The 22918-nt window shown below is 39.6% G+C and overlaps 1 protein-coding gene across 1 annotated transcript in view; it reads left to right on the top strand.

Annotated features, from left to right (window-relative positions):
• Positions 1 to 22918, top strand: part of LOC124776511 (intraflagellar transport protein 140 homolog) — a 249038-nt gene that overhangs the window by 75407 nt on the left and 150713 nt on the right. Inside the window, exons 7-11 of the mRNA XM_047251534.1 lie at positions 6311 to 6558; positions 11284 to 11509; positions 12401 to 12623; positions 14488 to 14605; positions 20205 to 20368. Coding sequence (XP_047107490.1) covers positions 6311 to 6558; positions 11284 to 11509; positions 12401 to 12623; positions 14488 to 14605; positions 20205 to 20368 — 979 coding nt within the window. The remainder of the gene's footprint in view (positions 1 to 6310; positions 6559 to 11283; positions 11510 to 12400; positions 12624 to 14487; positions 14606 to 20204; positions 20369 to 22918) is intronic.

Below are 22918 nucleotides of genomic sequence, written 5' to 3'. Positions count from 1 at the left end.
CCGACTGGAGGATTTACACCTACCTGGTGACCTTTGACAAACACGATTTCTCCAGTTGTGATGGTCAGGTGGAATACCTTACAAACGTGATCCTTACCACTGCAGAACATTCCATTCTTCGCACTTCCTCTTTACCACGCTGTGTCCCAATCCCTTGGTGGAATGAGGAGTGCTGCGATGCAATTCACATGCAGAGATGTTCTCTCCATGTTTTTAACTGTCATCCTGTGATGGCAAACTGTATTAATTATAAACAGATGCATGCACAGTGTCGTTGCATTCTTCAGGAAAACAAAAAAGCTAGCTGAATTTTGTTCACTAGTTCTTTTAACAGTTACACCTGCTCTTCCTCTCCAACAGCTCCCTGGGACCAAGATCCATTCCCCAATTTCCGGCCTGACAGTAGCAAACAATGTCATCATGGACCCTATTGCTATCTCCAACACCTTGGGCCTCGAGCTCCTCCAACTATTGTCCTGCCCTCCTCCATTGGAAACGAGCAGAGGAGATTTGGCCGATAGCCTTCTCTTCTCAGAATCGTGAGTGTTACAGTGCCGCCTTTACTTTGAGTGAGCTAGATAATGCTCTCACTTCATCACGATCCTCTGCCCCAGGGCCAGACGCTGTTCACATTCAGATGTTGCAGCACCTTGCTCTTGCAGACAAGCACTTTCTGCTTAATATGTACAACCACATCTGGGCAGAGGGCACGTTTCCCAGACACTGGCATGAAGCCACTGTCATACCCATACCTAAGCCTAGTAAGGACAAATAACTTCCTTCTCGCCACTACCCCATCTCTCTCACCAGATGTGTTTGAAAGGTGATGGAACGTATGACTTACATCCAACTGTTATGGTGGCTCGAGTCTTGTAATTTACTGACCACTGCATGGTGTAGATTTCGAGCACGCTGTTCTGCAGTTGACCATCTCGTCGCTTTGTCCACCCATGTCATGAATGGTTTTCTGCAGAAATCCCAGACTGTGGCCATGTTTTTAGATTTGGAGGAAGCCTACGACATCTGCTGAGGGCTGGTACCCTCCGTACTCTCTACATGTGGGACTTCCATGGCTGCCTGGCCCGTTTTCTTGAGGAATTTTTAAAAGACCGAGTTTTCAAAGTACATATGGTTTCTGTGTTGTCAGACACCTGTATCCAGGAAAACAGTGTGCCTCAGGGTTCCGTCCTGAGCGTCAACCTCTTTGCTATCACCATTAACCCTATAATGGCCTGTCTCTCGCTGGGCATCTCTAGCTCCCATTTTGTTGACAATTTTACCATCTATTACAGTTGTTCACAGACTGTGTCATTGAGCCACGTCTTCAGTGATGTCTCGACTGTCTTTACTCAAGGAACATTAACAATGGCTTTCATTTTTCCACTGGCAGAACCAGTGCAATTGGTTTCTGTCACCATATTTACATCTTGGGCCTGTTGCTCTTCCTTTCATTGAAACTATGAAATTCTTGGGGCTCCTGATTGATAGGAAATTCTCTTGGTCCTCCCACATGTCTTACCTGGCAGCCCACTATACGCAGTCCCTCAATACCCTACATGTCCTTAATGGTACTTCCTGGGGTGCAGATTGAAACACCCTCCTCCATTTGCACCAGTCCCTTGTCCATTCGAAACTAGATATGGGTGCTTTGTTTATGCGTCTGCACATCTGTCCCTCGTACACCGCCTCAATACTATCCTCCATCGTGACCTCCGTTTGGCCACTGGCCCCTTTTGCACTAGCCCGGTTGAGAGTCTGTATGCAGAAGCTGCCGAACTACTGCTGTCCAGCCGTCATGACTTTCTCTTCAGCAGATATGCATGCCATTTGTCTGCCATGCATGGCCACCCCTCCTGTGCCTCCTTCTTTCATGATTCCTTTGATTGCCAGTACGGGGGTGCATCCCTCTTTTCTGTTACTCCCTGGAGTTCGCTTTCGGCTCTTACTCCAGCAGATTAACTTCACATTTCCTGCAGCTTTCGCAGTGGGTATTAACCCTTCATCACCTTGGCTTCATGCGGCAGACCGTTTTCACCTTAGCCTTCATTCGCTTCCTAAAGACAATACACCAGCCTCGTTCTATCACCTTCAGTTTTATGACCTTCACAGAGAATTTCGCAATAGTACCTTTGTGTATACTGATGGCTCACAGACTGACCATGGTATTGAGTGTGCCTTCATCGTTCGCACCAACGTATTTTGGTATCGGCTTCTGGCACACTGCTTATTTACACCAGAGCTCTTCACCCTGTATCTGGCCATGGAGTACATCCAGCAACACAGGCTTTTCAGTTGTGTCGTCTCCTCACTCTCACTCAGCACCCTTCAAAGCCTCTGTGTACTTTACTCCATCCATCCATTTGTGCAACAGGTCCAGTAAAGCTTTCACTTGCTCACCCTTGATCAAGCCACTGTGATGTTTATGTTGGTTTCTGGTAATGCCAGTGTGACAGGAAACGAGGCTGCTAATGCTGCTGCCGAGGCTGCAGTCCTTGTACTTCAGCCCACTAGTTTTTACATTCTCTCTGATGATGCCGAACTACCATCTGTGTTGCCATCTGTCAGGAAGGGTGTCACTTTGGCATCACCACTGGTTGTCCCTTCATGGGAATAAGCTTTGGGTTATTAAACCTCTCCCAGCAGCTTGGACGACCTCCTCTCAGCCCTCCCACTACGAGGAGATCATTTTAACTAGGTTGTGTATTGGGCACTGCCTTTTTAGCCATCACCATTTGTTAAGTGGTGCTCCCACACCACATTGTGCACAGCTTTTAACAGTCTGCCATTTTCTGATAGAATGCCCTTTTTTTACTGTTTATGTTCCCATTTGGGTTTGTCGTCTGAATTATTGGCTGTTTTAGTGAACAATGCCCGGGCTGTTGACCGTGTTTTATTTTTTATCCGTCTTGGCAATATGGCGAAGGCCATTTAATTTTTAGTTCTGGACCTCCATTTCTCTATGTGTATTTTATAGACCTTTCTTCCATCATTGGGGATTGACATGTTGTCACTTTTAACTCCTCTCTTTGTCTTCGTGTTCCACACACATGGGCATGTATGATCCTAGTTGTTTTTGTGCCCTAAAACAAAACAAAACAAAATGGAGGAGATATACGGAAGTCCTTACAATTTTTGTCAACTTATGTCTTTACTTACCCTTGACATCTCAAAATTTGTCAAGGAAAAATGCTAAAACTTATCTGGAAATCAAGGAAATATCAGGGAATTTCACTTGAGGAAACTTGTGTCAGCCCTGGATAGTCAACTTCCAAAAATGGATACTAAAGTATTCAAGAATGATGATTTGCCATTAGAAGTCATATAAGGATGTGGATACTGCGATAATGAATACCAAGCAGGCATTTCAGCTGAAGGAAAATGTACATCCTTAAAAAGGACAGTCATAAAAGTTGCACAGACAAATACAATGAAGGTACCTGTGAAGAAACGTTAGATAACAAAAGGAATTCTTCACGTAACAAAAGAAGAAACAACATAAATGTTATAAAAAGATAGGAATACATCAGTATAGAATGTAAGCAATGGGAAATGTGGGAGAACATAAGAGGATTGACTGAAGGTATAATGTGAAAAAGTCAAAAAGAAAATGGTGATTGTAAGAACAGATTCTGTATATAGTTGTGTCAAAATATGTTTTGGTGAAATTAAAAGCTTTGTTGTTAACATTAAGAAGGAAAAATTACTTCACTTGTTTACATGGAGGAGAGAGAGGATAGGCGAACAAGTACATCATGAACCTTTAGGGAAAAGTAATTATCTGATAATAAAATCAAAGAAGAAAAGGATGTTTATTTCGAAGATGTAGGGGATCCAGAGTTTGATAGATCTTTGGAAAGGTTTGTGATCAAACAAGAGAGACTCAGATCTTTGGATAATATCATGCTGAACATAACACTGGCAGATAAATGCAAGAGCTATCGCATGATCTGCTTAAGAGCTCATGAATCCAAGTTCCTCACAGAATAGTATACAAAAGAATGGAAAAGGAAACTGAGAATCTTTTAGATAACAGTCAATTGGACTTTAGGAAAGGTAAAGGCACCAGAGAAAAATAATTTGTTTTGCTGTTTTTGATGATGGAGCTAATACTTCAGAAAAATTAAGATGCCGTCATTGAACTTGTCAACTTAGTAAAAGCATTTAACAACCTAAAATGCTGCAAGGTGCTTGAAATTCTCAGAAAAATAGATACAAGCTGTAGGGAAAGATGGGTAATGTACAATAGTACACTAAGCTAGAGAAATCAAAATGAGTGGAAGACTTAGAGAGAATAGTTTGGTTTAAAAAGCATGTAAGACGGGGATGAATTCTTTTGCAAACCCTAGTCACCACTGCTGTGGAGGCTGAGATGCCACTGTTGTTATGATAAGCCGAATTTGTGAGTTCGTGAAATGGCTTCTGATGCAGTAAACCGCTAAGACAATTTCTCCTTGTCACTATTATACGGGGATGTCCTAGGGTCAGGTAACAGGACTGGAGAACAAAGGTTCTGCAGCACTCCAACAAATTGGTAACTAAGTCACACAGAGGAGTCAAAAGGTTTACTTATCTTTGTGACTTGTTGAATAATGAAGCCTGCAACACTGCATGTAACATAAGACTAAAAAGTCCCTCAATGGCGAAGTGCAAATAATCGTAGGTAAACTTCACAGTACATAGAAAATGCAATTTACAACTGTCTGTTCACTTCTGAGAGTTCACGAAGCAATGTTCCCTGTCTAAGTCAGTACTGGATGACGCTCTATAACCAAATGAGCGAGAGCTGCTCTTCTAACTTCCGAGTAGGCTTCTGTCTGTTGTTATCTGGTCAGTGGTCGATTGTACTTGGCTGGCAATTGGCTGAGGTGAAATTGATATCTTCATCCTCAGCACCACCTTTAGCGTTAATGGAACCATTGCAAGTGGCATGTCTCTATGGCACTGGCACCAGCTCGTATCTTTGCACCTGTAGTGCTTTTGTCCTGGCTGTTTCCTGTGTGGACGACACAGCAAAGTCTTTCCCCCATAATGTTCAACTTGTGCATCAAAAAAGCAATGATGGAAATAAAAGAAACATTGAGGTGCTGGCTTCAAATTCAGAGTGAGGGGATGTAAATGGCTTTTTTTCCATACAGATTAATTTCCTTGAAGGAAAAAGAGTAGATTTTATTCAATCAGTCCTTGTTTACTCAATTTAATTTGACATATATTTCTGTGGCAAAAATTGAACTTTACCTTTTCAATAGAAACACTAAACTAAACAGCTCTCAGATATTTCTGTATTGCTTCAGTAGAATAACCAGCTCATACAATAAACACAATACATACACACTTAAACTTATTTAAATCATATATATGAGTATCTATGATATGATTCAGATGAAGAAAGTCTACCTTGCAGCTACTGAAAAGGACTAACTGGATTAGGTCATTAATCATAAAAAATTAACTGTAATCTCTTGTTTTTAAACCATCAGATAGCCCATTCATCAGAAAAAGAAGAAAACAGAAAATGAGGAATAATGGATAAGGTATACACGTGTTTTTATGCCTTGCCCAGCAGAAGTCTTGGAAATTACTGAAAAGTAACAGCTGAAATTAAGAGTCAAGTCAAATGCAAGGAGATGTTGAGTTGCGGAAAGGCATTCGTTTATGAGTTGCATTTGCTTGAATGTGTGTGTGTGTGTGTGTGTGTGTGTGTGTGTGTGTGTATTTTGTGTAATTCAGAAGGCCTTTTGGTTGAAAACTTACTTGTTTCACAGTCTTTTTGTTGTGCCTGTCAGCGACTCAGCTTTATCCACTACATGGTGAGTAGCAGCCTGTCCTTTTCATAATATTTTCCATTGTTTAAACTGAATTTTTTCCCTCTCACCACTTCATCCCTGTAGACTCCCACAAGCAGCACTTTACCATCCTCCACCCTACCCTGCTATCTCTCCCCCTCTCCTCCCCAGACTCCTCCTTACCCCCACCACCCTGACTGTTTCCTCATCATGCACTGTTGCTCGCAGTCTGGCCTCGGCAGCCAGAGACAGCTGTCATGTGTTTACGAGTTGTGTATTCGTGAGTGTGTGTATTGTGCTTTGCCTAATTCAGAGGAAGCCTTTTGGCCGAAAACTTACTTGTTTAGAGGTCTTTTTTTTGTGCCTGTCTGCATTTCAACATCTCCACTTTATGGTGAGTAGTAATCAGTCCTTTTCATAATATCATCATTTTTCATACTAATCATTTATTTATATTTCATGTCATCAGCTGTAACTGTAATCTAATCTGCTTGCAATAAAGACAAAGCATGCACCTTACAAAACAGTGCTGCTCTGTGCGGGGACATCTCTTGGACAAGTGCTGATGTGGCGACGCACTACTGCTGATGCTGGCAGTGGAGGGGCTACTGGCAGCTCTGGTGCAGATTCTGACAACTGGATATTACTGCGAGGATGTCAGCTGCATGGTTCCATCAAACAGCTTTCATGGGGTGGCACTTTGCTTGCTGCCAATACAATTACAACAGTGTTCATTTTGCGAGAACAGCGGTTGTGTGCAGCGTATACTGACACAGTGAGGTTTACTTTTATGTACAATGTTTTCATTCCTAATACTTTTCAATATCACAGTCAAAATTTGCTTTAACTTATTTTATGTATTGCTTTCCTGCTTTTGAACTTTAGGTTAGAAGAGTTTACATGGCAGTTGTCTTATTAAATGAATCACTACGTACAGTACTTGTTACATTACTTCTGAGTCCTTTATTGCCTGCACAACAAATTTCGAGAAGCATTCAATGTCATCAGAGCACTGTTTGTCCAACTCCATATTTGGAGTAAATGTAAAATCTGAACTAGCAGACACTTGAAGATAGATGCCAGCTGTCCTGCAAAAGACTATATAGAAAGTTTCAAGAACCAGGGAAAAAGAGTAGACTACAACCTTCTAGGTATTGCTTCTAAAGGAACATAGGGACTTTTTAAATTGATTAAGCTAGTTACAGTGCACACAGAGACACTTAATCAATCTTGGAAGAAACCGCAATATGTAGTAATATAGGAAGTATTCTGTGCCATGCACTTCACAGTGGTTCACAGAGGATAGATGTAGATTTATTGGCTTATTGTTGACACTCTGGCATGGCGGGGTTCGAGGATTCTGTGTGCAGGCTGCAAATTACTATTCACCTACCTCAGGTCGTCTGCTCAATGTCCCTCCACTCGGCAAAGTAGATACTTTCAAGAGCATGTAAAAGCAGAGTTGATAAAAACACCATCTAATATCTACAATTACTGAGGCCGTGCAACTGTTATAATGAAATAAAATTCTGTAGAAAAACTGTCCTTAAAAAATTTATCGGGTGGTAAGAAAATGGATTGGCTTCTGGAAAATAATGTCCAAAATTTCCACACAAAAAGGTTTGTTTTGTCCATCTAGCCAAAGAAACGGTACTATTCAGTCCACATCTAAACTATTGGCTATTTTCTTCATGTTCACAATTCGTACACTCATTTCACATGCACAGCAGCCAGAAATCTGTCCAAATCTGACCCGAGTTAAACAACGTTTCCACAGTCATTAATTCCACCACTAACATGAGTTATTACACTCAGTCCTTCTGGTGGATTTCAAAAAAGAATTGCTCGCCAAAAATGCTCAGTGGGTGAATACTGAAACATTGCCATGCGGATACTATGCAGGCCAAACTTCACACTCAAATATCTGTCCAACTAAACAGTTCTAGAACTTCCAAACTTCACACAACTGTCCATAACTACATCAGCATTAGTCACAACACATATCAAACATGAGGAAGTCAATATTCCTTCATTTTACACATAATTAGAAACATCACATTTAACATTTCCTTCCGCGACTGTAGCTGGCGAGCGACTCCTTTCTTGTGGCCTCACTCCCAATATAACTATCAGGTAACCAGTGGGAACCATCTTAGTTCTGATTGGCAAACCATACTGACTGCCAATCAGAATGCTCACTCATGAGCATACTCGCGCCAAAACTGGCCTGCACCAATCCTATCATACAGACACATTTACTTCTTTCTGACGTACAAATATTAAAGTAATGTTTAATAAACAAAAATGCAATAAATGTGGTAATATCCTTTAGATACAGATAATACTCTTGCTGACTTTCTGGCTGCTCTGTTACAATAGCAATCACACCTAGACATACGTCATCAGCAAAGTGGGTAATTTTGAAAAGTTTCCTGTATTACTCATTTCCTCTGAGTTGCCAAAAATCCTTTGGATGTGTGTGTACTGAAAGTATTATATCTTACATCATGCTGAACACTACAAGAATGCAAAGCTGTGTTTACAAAACTAGTTGTCATGACCGCTTTCAGTCAATATGTAACAGTATTATGAAAAGGAACGTTGCTACTCACCATATAGTGGAGATGCTAAGTCGCAGGTAGGCAGAACAAAGAGATTGTCACAAATAAAGCTTTTGGCCAGTAAGGCCTTCGACAACAATAGACGACAGACACACACACACATACATACTCACGCAAACACAGCTCACACACATGACTGCAGTCTCAGGTAACTGAAACTGCACAGGTTTCAGTTGCCTGAGACTGCAGTCATGTGTTGCATTTAATGAGTGAGTGTGTGTGTGTGTGTGTGTGTGTGTGTGTGTGTGTGTGTGTGTGTGTGCTGCCCATTGTTGATGAAGGCCTTACTAGCTGAAAGCTGTATTTGTGACAGTTTTTTTGTTATTCCTATCTATCATCCAGCATCTCCACTGTATGATGAGTAGCAACTTTCCTTTTCATAATGTTGTTACATTCGATCCTGGATTTTCCATTGCTTGATTTCAGTCAATATGCCTTTGACTGGTTCTGTTATGTAATGTAGGCCCAAGATATCTTGGGGCAAAGACATTTAAAAAATTCAATTAACAGAGTCACATTTTAATATTTACAGTCACTGTAGGACAAGGAAAAAAATCAGCTGGCTTGTGAAAGATGATTTTAGATGTAGTCCTCTTATGATCAGTGAACTTTTTCCAACATTTTTCTGTTGAGTAGATTGTATTCATAAAATGTGATTCTGGGAAGCCTGCAAAATACTCACCTGCAAATGCCATAACGTTCATTACTGGACTTTCAATGTTTCCAGTTGCCAATCTATTCAGCTGTGGGAAAAGTTCGAAGTCAGAGGGTGCCAAATCTGGTTCTAAAAATACCTAGTTGTCTCAGTGTCAAATCACATTTGTGAGCAGGTGTTTGTTTATAATGAAAGATTTGGTTTGTTTTGGCAATCCACACCTCTTGTACAACTTTATTTTATGCATTTGGTCCAGAAAAGTTGCATAGTACGAGGGCTATCCACAAAGTACATTACGTTTTGGAATTAAAAATAAATAAAGTATTGGAAATTTTTTTTATTATATACAGATGAAAGCCACACTTAAATACTACTTTTCTACATAGTTGCCATTTAAATTAAGGCACTTATCGTAGCGATGGACGAGCTTGGAAATTCCTTCGTCATAAAATTTGGCCGCCTGCACCTTCAGTAACCCGGTAGAAATATGATTTTTGTGGATTTCCTGGAAAGAGGCACTACAATAAACTCTCAAAGGTATTGCCAAACTCTGCACAGCCTCAGAAGAGCAATACAAAACAAGCGCAGGGGAAAGTTGGGCTCAAAGATCTTGCTGATTCACGACAACGCCCGGGCCCACACGGCAAATGCCACTCGTGAAGTTCTCGAATCTTTTAGTGGGAGTTGTTTCCTCATCCGCCGTACAGTCCCGACCTGGCACCGAACGACTTCCACTTATTCCCAGCAATGAAGAAGTGGTTGGCTTTGCAGCGTTTTGATGGCGACACACAGCTTCAAGAAGAGGTAACCACGTGGTTGAAGGCGCAGGCAGCCGAATTTTACGACAAAGGAATTTCCAAGCTCGTCCATCGCTATGATAAGTGCCTTAATTTAAATGGCGATTATGTAAAAGGTAGTATTTAAGTGTGGCTTTCAGCTGTATATAATAAAAAAAATTCCAATACTTTATTTATTTTTAATTCCAAAACGTAATGTACTTTATGGATAGCCCTCGTATTTACCAGTTACTGTTTTAATCTTTGCAAGGCAATCAATAACAAGAATTATTTTTGTATCCCAGAAATAGAACCACTTACTGTTTTGATTGCTGCTTCATTTCTGATGTGGAACAGTGGGTACATCGCTCACCCACATAAAAAATCAGTGCAGAGAAGAAAGAGTTGCAGTATTCCAGTAATAGTCCAAAAATGAACGAGAATTTTACCTTTCCTCCTGATCAGTATTCAGTCAATAACTGTGGCTCCCATCTTACACAAAGCTTTACCATAGGTGACTCTTCCTGTAATCTAAAACCATACACTTCTTACTTATATGCTTATGGGGGTAGCTATTTCATACACCTTTAATTGCTAATTGTGATTTTGTATGGATGTTGAAAAAGTTTAGACTAGACAAAACCTAGAAAAATTATGTCTTTTGTTTCATGGTTATAGGAATATTTTACATATTTCTAGCATATAAGTTAATGCTGACCAAGTAATGTCTCTGTGTTTGTAGATGGTTTATAGTAAGTAGTGGTTTCAAATACTTTTGACAACCAACATCCATTGCATCAATTGCTACTCCCTTCAGTAATGTTACACCTTGGGTTATCTATTTATAATTTGTTTTTTATGGAATTATGATTACACTTCCATTGTCTTCCCTGACCACTTTTCCTCTCTTTCTCCTACTTTTCAACATTCTTCCAACTGTATTATTAATTTTTTCTCCTACTTTTGGCACCTCTAACCAGTCCTTTTCTCTGCATTTACCTTCTCTGCTGTCATTTGTATAATCTTTTACACATTCCAGGAGTTCTTTGCAAATCTGCTTCCACCATCTGACATGCAAAAATTGTACATCCAGATTTTTCATTCAGTGTGTTCTCCTCAACATACTGTTTCTACCAGTATGATGTGTATGACATTCTGCCTTACTGAGCTTCACAAAAATGTGAAAATACTCCTACATGCAAGCTAGCATTTTATCTCTGTCATACTTCTATAGGTGATCTGTAAGGTTCCTTTGATAATGAGGAAACACAAATAGTTCAATTATACTTTAATAATGATAGTTACTCATATCACTTTGCATCAGCACAGTAAACATGTGTGGTATCTATGTATTATTAATTATTGTCAAATTGTATTTTAATTGTGATATTGATTATATTTTAACAATTGTTTCATTGTATGTAATCTAAGGAATTTCCATATAACAGGTATCAGCAGTACAGATATCTCCAAATGTACTGCAAGTACAGACACTCCCACCTGCACCTATGCACTACATGGAACTGAAAGTTGATCTACAAGTATCTGGTGTAGCTGTGTCATCACAACACATTGCTGCTTGGAGTGCACGAACACTTGCTGTTTACCAGTTGCTACCACCCAGTGAGGGTGCTACTTCTGTTACAGCTGCTAATATGGCTGCCAAGTCTGTTGGTGAGTATTGTTAAATGATATGTTAAGATTTTCATAAACAGTTTGCAGTTGCTGTAATTCTTCTTCCTTCCCTCATTCTAAATGTTTGAGTGACATGGTCAAACGTACCTTGGGAGATTTCTCAAATTGCAGTCATAATTTTTTCATGGCCCCATATAATTCAGAAACTGCTAGTGCTTATTTCCCCAAATCTTTATCTTAATTACAGCTTTTATCATCACAGATATAGTAGTAAGATAAGTACTGAAAAGTTTCTTGGTGCATGGAAACCCATTCTTCCAGGTGAAATGTATTCACAACTGAAATTACTACCCTACAAATAATTAAGTATAAATATATGCCACCTCATGTTGGTATGTGCGGGGCACATTTCTGAACTAATCTTTGAGTGAAATCACTAAGTAAGTTTCAGAATAGCAGTATAAGATTCCTTCCATAGAGAGAAGAAATATACTATGGTATTTCCACCAGCAGATTACATCATGCAGAACTTATTAAGAGGCTAAAAGATTCATCCAAGGCATAGATGTATGTTTGCATTCGAGCTGTGTAGAAAAATGTCAAAATAATCACAGACAAAATATTTACTCAGTTCTTGAAAATTCAGGAAAAACAGTACAAATTAAACCCAAGAAGAAGCACAGGAGCAACCTGTTTTATAATTCAAATTACCGGAAACTTCATTCAAAATAGAGCACTGACGGACATGCTATTGCAAACTACTTTATGCATTTGAAAGCAGAAGAATTGTTACTTTTACTTTTCTTTTATGCTTTTACTCCCTACTTGTTCTGTAAGAAATTATAGAAATTTAATAAATCTTTTCTCATATGTATAATGAGATGACTAAATTTGAAATGTTGTGTTTTCTCACACTGGTATTATTTCCAGCAACATTTGCATGCGAAGTGGACACTTGTGTTTTGTATGAAGAAAATCTGGTGGTACTGTCAGTGGGTGCTAAACTGGACATCCGCACCTTACATGGCACTATAAAGCAAACCCTATCTCTTGGGGCAGCAGAAGGTCAGCCAATTGTCATGTCACTCTGTGGCTCCTTTCTGACTGTTGCTTCATCTCTAGGAATCGTGCGTCTCTGGAATTTGTCACACAGGTCTGTGGAGCTATATATTAGAAGTTCTTTCACTTTCATCCGCAGTAATATCAGACGTATTAGAAAGATATAAGAGTAATCCAGGTATTTGTGTTAACATGCTGACACCTTATTTATATTTGAGCAGTTTAAGGGTGAAATTATGTCTCCTAATAAAAATAAATGCACTACATTTTATGCCACCAGTGTTATGCTAATATGTTGAATTTCACATTTGAATCAGAATACCTTAGAAAAAAAGAATTGAAAATAAAAATCAGTAACATGAAATTTCTCAACAGTACATTGAAAATTTTAAGAATAGGGGGACAGGGTTAATAAGTACAAGTGCACTACAAAAATGGTATGATATGATTGGAAAGGATTCAAGAATAAGGAATTTTGAACAAACTGCTATGTTGGATAACCATAAAAAGACACAGTTTATGATGTACAAAATATGATGACGCAAAGATATCTTATAAAAGGGAAAAGAAAGGGATCAGTTAAGAAGAAGTAGAATAATGGTGCATAATGAAAGTTTGTCCAACTTAACTGAGTCTCAATAATTATGACAGTCACTGCATGCAAAACATTTTTCAACTTAGTGTGGAAGTTACTGTTCATAAATGTAGTTGTATGTCTTCATAGAATTACACTAACACAGCAATAAAAATTAGTTACGTAATTAATATTTTTGATTACAGGGCGTATACTTAATGCAATATTTTGCGTTCATGTTTTAATGAAAATTTATGTGAAGTTTGTGATTTTGCATCACTGTGTCATTAAATATATTGTTACCATCTTCTTTGAGAGTAATAACACTTATGTGATGTCTTATAATTATAGCTGGAGTTATGTGCAGTACAAAGTTAAAAAAAAGAATACTTGCACACATGTTGAAAAGTTAATGGTAAAGATAAGAATGCAATGTACACATAATTTCATATAGAACTAAATCTCATAGTTCATCACCAACCGCTCCCACTCTCCCTCTCCCCCTTCCCACCCACCTACACACATAATGCGAAAAGGAGCAAGACAAGGAAGTTTTCTGACAGAATAGATCATCCTGTGTTCTTTACCCTGTTGTTAGAATATTTTACTATTAGCCTGTGAAAATGACTGATTCGGCATACCTTCGGGTAATGTTGAACTAGGGAAAATGGTAATATGTTTTTATTATCCATCACAAAGGGTTGTCATTGTTTTTTAATGTTTTTCCCATTATTCATTGATATTGTCATTAATGGGCTATGTACATTTCATTGTTCATTTGAACAAACCTGATTCCTGTGTTTCTGTAATCCTTTAATGTTATAAAGAATTAGTTTAATTCTTTTGATGGTTATTATATTTTTAATTTTTATTTCCTAGATTCGTTTTAAGGCTGTCTCATTTTGTTTTTGGACATCAGTAGATGTAATCAGTACCTTATTTTCTGTACACCACTTTAGGGTGCACAAATTTGCATTTCACTGTCTTAGTTTACTTACTTATATGCCTAACACTATGATGTAAGGATATTGACCGTAACTTGAGGAGGTTTGGATCAGGCTAGGAAGCATGCACAAATAACCTAAATGGTTAAGGTGACAGCTTGCAATAAGCAAGAAAGCCGAATTCGAGTCCTGATCCAGCACCAATGTTCATATGTAACAGTTGGCTAATACATCTATACCCATTGTAGATGAAGTCATGAAATTTATAACCAATGAATAATATTGGAATAACGTCTCAGTTTAGTTTTACAGCAGTATTGGTTGCAGTTCTTACAATAATTCCTATGTATTCTGATGCTACTGCCTAAAGAACTAGTGATGCAACAAGGAATTTGAAAATAGGTACTCAGTTTTTATAAACCTTTTTGTCTGCATTCTAGAGAGGCTAAGCAGCATGGGCGTTCTCGAAACTTGGATGATGAGCTCCCCGACTTTGGTGAGGTCATGCTTGCTTGCAGTAACTGCACTGGCACACGGGTCTCCATCACTGTAGCTAGAGTAAGTCCTTCCTACCAAATAGATAGAAATTTTATCGGCCATTTAAGATTTATAAATTAAAGAAAAGACATTTGTATTACCTGTAACGTAGTGACTCAGATATAGACAGGGAAGTAGGGTGGATATATTTAAATAATTTAACACATTTTAATAAAGATATTTTCCGGTGGATCATTGTTTGCTGCAGACAGATCTGTTTGTTCCTGTAATGTGTAGAGATCTGTACTATATTACACCTCCCTTTGCTCATATGACAGGGAATTTCTGTTAGTTACAAAAACTGAATTTTAGAATCTAAAGCTGTTGAAGCATCTGACTTTATTTATTAAGAAAATTAAAAAAATTGACAAATGATCACCATCTCTTTCTTTTTTGGGTGAGCAACTTTTGTTTGCCTTGCATGACCATAACTCATAAAACTCTCATTTCCTGTTCTTTTGTTTCTTCACTTTTGGTAGTACTGTCTTTTAATCTAATTCCTTCTCATGGTACTGACGAAATACTTTTTGAAATCCTTCTTAAACCATTTCCATAATTCATCAAGCTCATAGATCTTGTCATGTTTATCTGCCAGCTAAATCTACATCTACATCTAAATCTACATACATACTCCGCAATCCACCATACGGTGCGTGGCGGAGTGTACCTCGTACCAAAACTAGCATCTTCTCTCCCTATTCCGCTCCAAAACAGAATGAGGGAAAAATGACTGCACATATGCCTCTGTACGAGCACTAATCTCTCTTACCTTATCTGTGTGGCCTTTCCGCAAAATGTAAGTAGGCGGCAGTAAAATTGTACTGCAGTCAGCCTCAAATGCTAGTTCTCTAAATTTCCTCAGTAGCGATTCACGAAAAGAACGCCTCCTTTCCTCTAGAGACTCCCACCCGAGTTCCTGAAGCATTTCCGTAACACTCGCGTGATGATCAAACCTACCAGTAACAAATTTAGCAGCCCGCCTCTGAATTGCTTCTATGTCCTCCCTCAATTCGACCTGATATGGATCCCAAATGCTTGAGCAGTACTCAAGAATAGGTCGTATTAGTGTTTTATAAGCGGTCTCCTTTACAGATGAATCACATCTTCCCAAAATTCTACCAATGAACCAAAGAGGACTATCCGCCTTCCCCACAACTGCCATTACATGCTTGTCCCACTTCATATCGCTCTGCAATGTTACGCCCAAATATTTAATCGACGTGACTGTGTCAAGCGCTACACTTCTAATGGAGTATTCAAACTTCACAAGATTCTTTTTCCTATTCATCTGCATTAATTTACATTTATCTATATTTAGAGTTAGCTGCCATTCTTTACACCAATCACAAATCCTGTCCAAGTCATCTTGTATCCTCCTACAGTCACTCAGTGACGACATCTTCCCGTACATCACTGCATCATCAGCAAACAGCCACACATTGCTATCCACCCTATCCAAAAGATCATTTATGTAGATACAAAACAACAGCAGACCTACCACATTTCCCTGGGGCACTCCAGATGATACCCTCACCTCTGATGAACACTCATCATCAAGGGCAATGTACCGGGTTCTATTACTTAAGAAGTCTTCAAGCCACTCACATATTTGGGAACCAATCCCATATGCTCATACCTTAGATAGGAGTCTGCAATGGGGCACCGAGTCAAACACTTTCCGGAAGTCAAGGAATATGGCATCCGTCTGATACCCTTCATCCAAGGTTCGCAAGATATCATGTGAAAAAAGGGTGAGTTGCGTTTTGCAGGAGCGATGCTTTCTAAAGCCATGCTGATGCCTGGACAGCAACTTCTCTGTCTCAAGGAAATTCATTATATTTGAACTGAGAATATGTTCGAGAATCCTGCAACAAACCGATGTTAAGGATATTGGTCTAAAATTTTGAGGATCTGTCCTTCTACCCTTCTTATATACAGGCCTCACCTGCGCTTTTTTTCAGTCGCTCGGGCCTTTATGTTGGGCAAGAGATTTGCGATAAATGCAAGCTAAGTAAGGAGCCAATGCAGTAGAGTACTCTGTGTAAAACCAAATTGGAATCCCATCAGGACCTGGCGATTTATTTATTTTCAACCCGTTCAGCTGCTTCACAAGCCCAGGGATGTCTGTCACTATGTCCTCCATACGGGAATCTGTACGAGGCTCACACGGTGGTATGTTTGTACGATCCTCCTGCATGAAAGATTTCTCAAATGCTAAATTTAAAATTTCAGCTTTCGTTTTGCTGTCTTCCGTTGCCAGGCCAGACTGATCAGTGAGTGACTGGATGGAAGCCTTCAACCTGCTTACCGATTTTACGTAAGACCAGAATTTCCTTGGGTTTTCAGCAATATCTTTTGCTAAGGTATGACGGTGGTAGTGGTTGAATGCTTTGCGCATCGCTCTTTTTACAGCAGCACAAATCTGTACTAACTTTTGCCTGTCATCATTCTCCCGATCTTCCTTGTACCACGAGTGCAACTGTGTTTGCTTCCTGAGCATTCTCCGAATTGCGCTGTTAAACCACGGTGGGTCTTTTGCGTCCATAACCCACTTCATCGGCACATACTTGTCCAATGCGTGATTTACAACGTGTTTAAAATTTTCCCATAATTCTTCCATGTCCATCGTACCCGAAGTAAATGAAGTCGATTCATTTACTAAGTGGGATGCTAACAACTGCTTACTTGCTCTTTCTAGTAAGAATACTCTCCTAGCCTTCTTGACCGACTTTTTAACTTTCGTAACCATAGTCATAATGACAACATCCTGATCACTAATCCCTGTCTCAACATTGACACCGTCAATGAGGTCTGGTCTGTTCATGGCTACCAGATCTAAAATATTTCCATTACGCGTTGGCTGTCGATTTAGCTGCTCAAGACCATTTTCGGATAATGTGTTCAAAAGTAATTCACATGACGGCTTGTCTATACCACCTGTAATGAATCCATACACATCCCAGTCTATACTAGGCACGTTGAAGTCCCCTCCGATTAATATAGCATGATCCTGGTACTTCTGCGATACAGAGTGTAGACTCCCTATGAATGATTCTAGAACTGCCACAGTGGAACCTGGTGGCCGGTAATAACACCCAACAATTAACTTTATTTCTCCTAGCCCTGTTAAATGTGTCCAGATAACTTCACAATCACACTCTACTTCGACCTCAGTAGATAAAATATTTTTGTCAACTGCAATGAAGACACCATCTCCTAAGGTGTCTAATCTGTCTTTCCGATACGCGTTCCAACCCTCACTAAATATTTCAGAACTTCCTATCTCAGGGTTCAGCCAGGTCTCAGTCCCGAGAATAATTTGCTTGCCACACGCTTCCTGGAGGGCAGTAAATTCAGGAACTTTATTCCGAACACTCTGAAAATTTACTGCTAATATCTTGATAGCTGAAGTGTCTTTACACTGAGCGCGTCCTGATTTCCCTGCTAGCATGTCGACTGGTGGGTGTTCATCAGGTCACCTCGCACTACTGCCTAGCCTAAAAAAACCCCATCTGCACATCACAACTACTCTGCTACCCGAGTAGCTGCTTCCTTTGTGTAGTGCACCCCTGACCTATCTAGGGGCGTCCTACAATTCCCCAGCCAATAGCGCAAGTCTAGAAATCTGTAGCCAAGACTGTCACAGAGTCAACGAAGCCTCTAGTTGAGACCCTCCACTCGGCTCCAAACCAAAGGACCCCAATCCACTCTGGGAACAATGCTACAAATAGAGAGCTTTGCTTGCACCTCGCTGCGAGGCCAGCAGTCTACACCAAATCCATCAGCCGCCTATATGAACTGAGGATTGCCTCAGAACCTAAGCGACAGGCATCATTGGTGCCGACGTGAGCAACTACTTGCAGACGACTGCACTCCGTACACTCGATAGCTGCAGGCAAGGCCGCCTCCACATCTTGGATGAGCCCCCCCGGCAGATGAACTGAGTGCACGTTGGAATTCTTTCTAGCCCTGAACACTATTTCCCTAAGGGGTTTTCTGTACGCTCGAGAGCCGCAGGCAAGGCCGCCTCCACATCTTGGATGAGGCCCCCCGGCAGACAAACTGAGTGCATGTTGGAATTCTTTCTAGCCCTGTACACTATTTCCCTGAGGGGTTCCATCACCCGTCTAATGTTGGAGCTCCCAATAACCAGCAAGCCTTTGCCCCTGTGTGCCTGCTCGGACCCTGCTGAAGGAGCAGCCACCTGCCCACTTACAGGATGAATGGGCGAGGCCAGCCAGACAGCCTCCACATTGACCCTAAATGTCACTTTATCTGTTAAAATCTTAAAACAGTTTTATGGAGAGCTACGGTAGCAGGCTGTTTCTGTTATTTGTGCTCCTTTGTTTCATCAAATCCTTCTTTAAAGTGATCACTACATTTTTCACATCTTCTGTCTTCTTTGTCCTGTGTCAACTTCTTGTTCGTTGAGCACTCCATCACCAGAATTGATAAATGATAAAACTTGTTGCAGCTTTCTTACACACAAGTTATTTTTTCACTTCATTTTCACCTTTCTTCCCACTGTCTGTGGAAATGTTTTTCATATATATTTTTGGTGAGTTACAAGTGTAATTCCATACTTGGCCTCAAGTCATTTGGAAATACTTCAGATATACAGTATATCTTAGGAGCAAAATTATATTAGAAATAGTTTTTTGTTACATTCCCAATTTCTTTGTGTTTTAGTAAATGTATGGCAGCAAGTATGGTTATACTAAATTCAAGTGTTGCTTTCGTATTGCATTGGATAAAGGTAGGAACTGAAGGAATGTAGAGTGAGAAACTAACTTCAAAACTCACTGACCTCATCACTGCACAATTTCTTACATCACCACTCTGTCAAAAACATATAGAAACTTTGCTTTCTCAGGTCCAGTACAATTAGATAACCTATTAATAACCAATATTATGAAGTCTCAGGCAACTGAAACAACAGTCATGTGTGAGTTGAGTGTGCATGAGTGTGTGTGTGTGTGTGTGTCGTCTATTGCTGACGAAGGCCTTAATGGCCAAAAGCTTTAATTGTGAGAGTCTGTTTGTTGTGCCTATCTGCAGCTCAGCATCTCCAATATATGATGAGTAACAACTTTCCTTTTCAGAATATTGTTACATTACATCCTGGATTTTATAAATTAATGACCATAGCTTTGAACGTGGGTTGTAGAGTATATTATTAAAAAACAGGTCTACATTCCCTTTTTTGTTTGTATAGAAGAATGATTATTATACAGTCCAGAAAATAAAGGTGTCCCCCCCCCCCTCTCTCTCTCTCTCTCTAAAATTCTATTCTCAGGCATAAGCTATAATTATCAAAAAAAGAACGTGCAAAAAAAAATTTCAGTAATATGCTGACTGTACATCCCATAAATTTCTTTAACACCTGTTAAGTGACAGTAAGATTGAGGGAAATTGCTAACACAAATTTACTATAGTGTTCAAATGTAACGTGAGGTTTTTCCTCCTGTTGCTGCTATATTTATTGTGTGAGTAAATTTCCTGTTTATCGCAGAGCATAAAATATGCACTAAGAAATACACTGCAGTCTGGCTGTAACGGAGATGAATTTTGTGTATAGCATAGCATATTTCAATAACAATATTTTATATTACTGTTCCAGTCAAATTTCCAACCTGACCCTCGTTTGTATGTGTGGGACATGGAAGCCGACACACTTTCCTGTTATGATACAGATCTTGGTCGAATGGACAGTTTAGGCAGTAATGAAGAGCCTAACAGCCTTCCAGTGATGAGTGGTGATTCAGGAATTTGTGCTGAGATAAGGTGAGAAAAACAATATAAAATTAACTCTTAACAATACACAAAAATGTTCATCAAAACTAGGAAGGGAAACAGACTGCATGAGTAACTAACATTATTAATCAAAAATTTTGTTACAAATTTTATTCTTCATGAGCTGCTTGATATTAGACAAATAATTAACAAACAGAAATATTAAATTTGAAGAAGAGACAGAATTTGTTAGTGATGCAAATCTATAATTGCGCTGAAGAAACTTGTCAAAGTAATAGGCATCCCAGGCAGAAAATTAGGCACCACAGGGAGTATCACGTGTACTACACAGTACAACCTCTAGCCTCGATAATGGCCTTAATTTGCCAAGGAAGAGAGTTCATAAGATTCTTCTCGTATAACATACCCAGCTTAAGCCAATCATTGATGATTAGATCTCATAAAGCTACCAAATTGTGAGAATGTTAATTGCTACATTTCACCTGCTGTTCAAAAAATCCCAAACATTTTCTGTGAGATTAAGAGCAGGTGATTTTGTGGGCCAATTAGGTGTGGCAGGGTACCCAAGTATTTGCCAAACCAGGAATTTAGCCCAGTGAACACAGGCGTTTTCAACTTGGAAGACGACAATGTCAATAGCGTACTCAGTGTGAAGATGTAGAAGAAAGGGTGACACTTTGTCACAGAAAATGTTGAAATAAATATTCTCGTTGTGGATGAAATGCCTCATTGTGGTATTAGTGCACTTGATGCCTTGCATCATTTGAAAAAGTGCAAAATTGTGACTCATGAGACCACAATACATGCCTCCAGTCAGCTGCTCTCCAATTTCAGTGTTTTTTTGTCCCATGGAAAATTTGCTGCTTTATGTGCCGTTGTCACCAATGAACTTTTGCGAGGTACACAACTCCAAATGTCCTTTGCATGCAGTTCACTTCACGATGTTCACTCAGAAACTGGTTGAGATGGACCTGCATTTACTGAGAGCAGCAATTCCTATTGGGTTTCAAACCATTTGTCACTGAAATATGAGGAGCATCGCAATTGTGGCGAGGTCATGATCTTATCCTCGGACCTTGAAAATCCAGGAGCAATTTTATGAAAGATGGCTCTCCTCCATACATTGCACAGCCACAGAAACAGCTGCTGCAAGGCATTTCAGAAATGCTAAAATTATCAACCTGGCCATCCAGATCATCTGGTCTTTTCTGCATGGCTTCTGACTTTGGGATTGTCTTAAAGATGTCGTATTCAGTGCTCCAATTACAAATGAAGATAAATTAAAGGCACACACTGCATAATACATTATGAACATGATCCTTGAGATACTCCAATCTGTTGTCAAACATATTGTTTCATGCTTTCAACTTTAGCAGAAAATGGTGGACATGTCTTGTGCCAAGCTCAAATTAATTAGAAACCAATGCGTTTTGCTCTTTATGTGGTTATTGGCCCCAGAATGATTAAAAAGTAGTGTCATTTTGCTTTTTATCTGGTTTTTGCCCTCAGATCAATTAAAAACCAATTTTTCCCATCCAATGTGCTATGATCTTACAGTGGTGGATGGGTTTACCTAACTAACAGTGCCACACCTGGTGACTGCCTAATTTGTGCAGTTGTGCCCAATGAACAGTACGGATGGTTCAACTCAGACCATAGCTGTTGTACCGCGATTCATCTGTCATTTGTAGTTTACCCCATTTATGTTAAGATGCTTATAGTGCTGTCTATTGTTTATTGTTGTTGTCCACCTCCTTGATGTCCCCCCCCCCTCCCCTCCACCCCAATGTCAATAATATGCTGTTCAGATTTGACATCGTTCTGAGCAGTGGGTCTCTTTCTACAGCATTTTGAAGCAGACATATTAGGGAAGAGGATAAACTCCGCAGTTTTCAAAGAGTGTGTCATCATTTTCCACATTTCCTATGTCACTATCCTTGCCATCATCCCCTAATTTTATTGTCCGGCCTTCCACCCTTTGTCTAGTGCACTTTCTCGTTCCTATGCCTCTTCCAAAAAGTGCAACTTATGTCTGACAGTATTGTTCCATTTTGTGGGAATAATACTGCCCAATACCTCACACACTAAATATTCAACATCTTTTAATTTAAAACTTTTTATTTCTGTCTGCAACACTTCGTACCTGAGCCCATGCAATTGCTATTGCATTGAAATGGCAATGATGTGGTGGAAGGCACAACACTGTGACCATTTGCTTCTGCAATTGTGTCAGTCCCATGATTTGTGCTCTTTCACGATTCCTACAATTCAACCTTTTTTCATTTCCCCATCAAGTGAATCTATGCTGTTACTCTCTAGCCTGCCCTACTGTTACTCTTCCTGCTACTGCATGGAGGGCCTTTGTTTAACTGATTAGCTGCACATAATGGTATAGTACATTATCTAGTGTTACAGTGGATTTCTTTTCTATGTTCGGAAGCAAAGAGTGTATGAACCACTCTTTAAATAAATGAAATGGCACAATTTCAGAGACTTTATTGGTCTCATACAATATATGGTTTTATGAGTATACAGGAGGAATTTAAAGTAGACTGGGGTCGGAGTAAGAATTTGGATCAA

Source organism: Schistocerca piceifrons, chromosome 2 (assembly GCF_021461385.2).
Source record: "Schistocerca piceifrons isolate TAMUIC-IGC-003096 chromosome 2, iqSchPice1.1, whole genome shotgun sequence".
NCBI classification, from domain to species: domain Eukaryota; kingdom Metazoa; phylum Arthropoda; class Insecta; order Orthoptera; family Acrididae; genus Schistocerca; species Schistocerca piceifrons.
Note: the sequence above shows the minus strand (reverse complement) of the source record. Positions and strands in the feature narration are given on the sequence as shown.